The 3,152-nt window shown below is 39.0% G+C and overlaps 1 protein-coding gene across 2 annotated transcripts in view; it reads left to right on the top strand.

Annotated features, from left to right (window-relative positions):
• Positions 1 to 3,152, top strand: part of LOC122556579 (follistatin-related protein 5-like) — a 563,792-nt gene that overhangs the window by 95,496 nt on the left and 465,144 nt on the right. For both annotated transcript variants that reach the window (XM_043703426.1, XM_043703425.1), the window contains exon 3: positions 1,928 to 1,958. In XM_043703426.1, the coding sequence (XP_043559361.1) occupies positions 1,928 to 1,958 (31 nt within the window). The remainder of the gene's footprint in view (positions 1 to 1,927; positions 1,959 to 3,152) is intronic.

The following is a 3,152-nucleotide window of genomic DNA, read 5'->3' as shown; positions in this document are numbered from 1 at the left end:
TAGGTATAGGACAGATGTTAGGGGTAGGTTCTTTACTCAGCGAGTCATGAGTTCATGGAATGCCATGCCAGTAGCAGTGGTGGGCACTCCCTCTTTATGGGCATTTAAGAGGGCATTGGATAGGCATATGGAGGATAGTGGGCTAGTGTAGGTTAGGTGGGCTTGGATCGGTGCAACATCGTGGGCCAAAGGGCCTGTACTGCGCTGTATTCTTCTATGTTCTATGTTCTATGTTCTATTTAAGCCAATACTGCTGCCTGCACATTGAGACACTAGTCTGGAATATCTTTGGCTGTGGTCTCTGCAGAAATACTATCTCTGAGGGTCCATGCACACCAACTAGTGAGCTGACACTAAGTTTTGAAAGTTGCTGCTGAGCACGGACCTCGGAAGTCTGCGCAGAAAAAAAAATTACTGAGAGCGCTACCTCAAGTTGTTTTGCACCTTATGACTAAGCAAGTCTCTTCAACTCCTATTTAATGTAACATACTTTTTATTTACACCAATACACAATAGGTTCTCAACTACACATCTAACATATAATATCGAGACCTCTCTCTTCATGTGCTCTTTCTAGACTTATGACTTCTCTCTTATTGAGCCATGTGTTCGATGATGTTGTGATTTACATGACTCTAAATACCAGAGATTCTCTTGAGTAATTCTAGAAATAATACTGCTGGGGTGGAAAGAGAAACATTGCAGGTAATTCTGTACCTACAACTGGTTTAGGGGAATAAAGAAACTGATGAGGACAGTCCATCCCAAAGGAAGGAGAACAGAATGGCATTGGAGGAAGATAATATGCCTAATTGTCAAACACTGGAGACAGATTAGGAAAATTGTGGGACAATAGTTTAGTGAGATCATGCTCCCATTGTATGTCTTTTGTGACTTTGATCAGAACCATTTCTATCCTGTAACAGGATATACAATATCCTGTGGCACTACTGAAGTAAGGATCTGGAGTCATTTTAGAGTCCTGGCCAATATTTATTTCTCCACCAGCACTCTGAAAAACAATTTCACTGGTTATTTATGTTATTAGTTTGAGCAATACTTACAGTGGCTATCACATTTCCCTTCATATAACAGGAACCACACTTCAAACATACTTCATTAGCTTTGAAGTTGTGAAAGATATTATAGAATGGCAGGTTCCCTCCTCTTGTCTTTATTTCTATTGTGGTAGTCTGACAAATAGCAAAGGACCTTAGAATGAAAGCAGTGCATGCTGGAAACACTCAGCAGGTCAGACAGTGTCTGGTGGGAGAGAAATAGTTAATGTTTCAAGTCAATGATCTTTCATCAGATTGTAACATGGCTGGCTAGTCCATCTACTTCAATTTTTGATTGGATTAATTAATGAATCTTACAAACCTGTAAGAAAGCTCAAGAGTAGCAGGCATTTTTATGCAGATTTCAGTTTTTTAAACAAAATAATAGTTTAAATAGCAAGAGCTGATGATATAACCAGCAAGCTGAAGAGTAACAGGCATTATTTGTGCAGATTTCAGTTTTTTAAAAACAAAATAATACTTTAAATACCAATAGCTGATGATATAACCAATGAGCTGAAGCAACTGTTGAAGGAGATTAAAACCACCAAACCCAGTATGGTTTGAACATCTTGATATTTCATAGTTATAATGTTAATACAATACTTATTCAATTAGCAAAATTCAGAACCCAATTTATTTAAAACTGACTTGAAAAAACTACTAAGATATTTCTAGAAGTGAGTGATATCTTAATTTGGATGATAGAGGAGATGGTCAATGGCATAAAGTCACAGATCAACCTTAAATTCTTATGCTTGTTGCTGCTTGGACCTGCAGAGTTTGACAATAATAAATTGGCATTAATAAGGTTACAGTATACCTAAATAATTGACACATGACAAACTGTTTCTTTTCTTTTGCTTCAGGGGGAAACTTCAGATTTGATGAAGAGAAAAGGTAAGTGACTCTAATTTAAATATGTAGTAGACAACTTTCAGTTAGTATTTTACAAATGCAGTTAGGATCTAGATTCATACATGCAAAGTGCAAAACACCTATTTCAGGTGAATGTCAGTAAACTTATTTTTGCCATTTTCCAATTTTGGAACCAGACACACTTCTGGGGAGAATGCAACCCAAAATTAATTTGTCGTCCAAAAATTGGTAAACCAATGCTGAATTTCCTCTTCTAATTGATTCACTGCTGAGCAAAGGTTAAACACAGACACTAGGGATGTGATTTCAAAACATCAAAGAACGCTGGAAATCACAAATCAAATCAGAAATTGCTGGAAAAACTCAGCAGGTCTGGCAGCATCTTTGGAGAAAAAACAAAGCTAACATTTTGGGTCCCATCATAGAGTCATAAACTTGGACAGCATGGAAACAGATCCTTAAATCCAAATAGTCCACGCCAACCACGTTCCCAAACCAAATTAGTTCCACTTGCCTGCATTCTTCTGACTCATGTACTTATCCAAATGTATTCTAAATGTTATAACTTCCTCTGGGGGAAGTTTGTTCCACATACAAAACACATGCTGTGCAAAAATTGCCCCTCGCCCTTTTTAAATCTTTCTCCTCTCACCTTAAAATATGCCCTCTACTTTTAAATTCCCCTACCCTGGGGAAAAGACCATTGCTATTCACCTTATCTATGGCCTTCATGAATTTATAAACCTCTATAAAGTCACCCCTCAACCTCGTACGCTCCAGTGAAAAATGTCCCAGTTTATCTTTCTAACTCAAACCTCCCATTCCTGGCAACATCTTGCTAAATCTTTTCTGAACCATCTCCAATTTAATAATATCCTTTCTATAGCGGGGTGACCAGAACTGTACATAGTACTCCAGAAGAGGCCTCACCAATGTCCTGTACAACGTCAACATGACTTCCTAACTCCTAGGAGAAAGTGAGGACAGCAGATGCTGGAGATCAGAGCTGAAAATGTGTTGCTGGAAAAGTGCAGCAGGTCAGGCAGCATCCAAGGAGCAAGAGAATCGATGTTTTGGGCATGAGCCTTTCTTCAGGAATGAGGAAAGTGTGTCCAGCAGGCTAAGATAAAAGGTAGGGAGGAGGGACTTGGGGGAGGGGTGTTGGAAATGCGATAGGTGGAAGGAGGTCAAGGTGAGGGTGATAGGCCGGAGTGG

Source organism: Chiloscyllium plagiosum, chromosome 14, assembly GCF_004010195.1.
Source record: "Chiloscyllium plagiosum isolate BGI_BamShark_2017 chromosome 14, ASM401019v2, whole genome shotgun sequence".
NCBI classification, from domain to species: Eukaryota; Metazoa; Chordata; class Chondrichthyes; order Orectolobiformes; family Hemiscylliidae; genus Chiloscyllium; species Chiloscyllium plagiosum.
The sequence above is the reverse complement of the archived record's forward strand: the minus strand, read 5'-3'. Positions and strand labels throughout refer to the sequence as shown.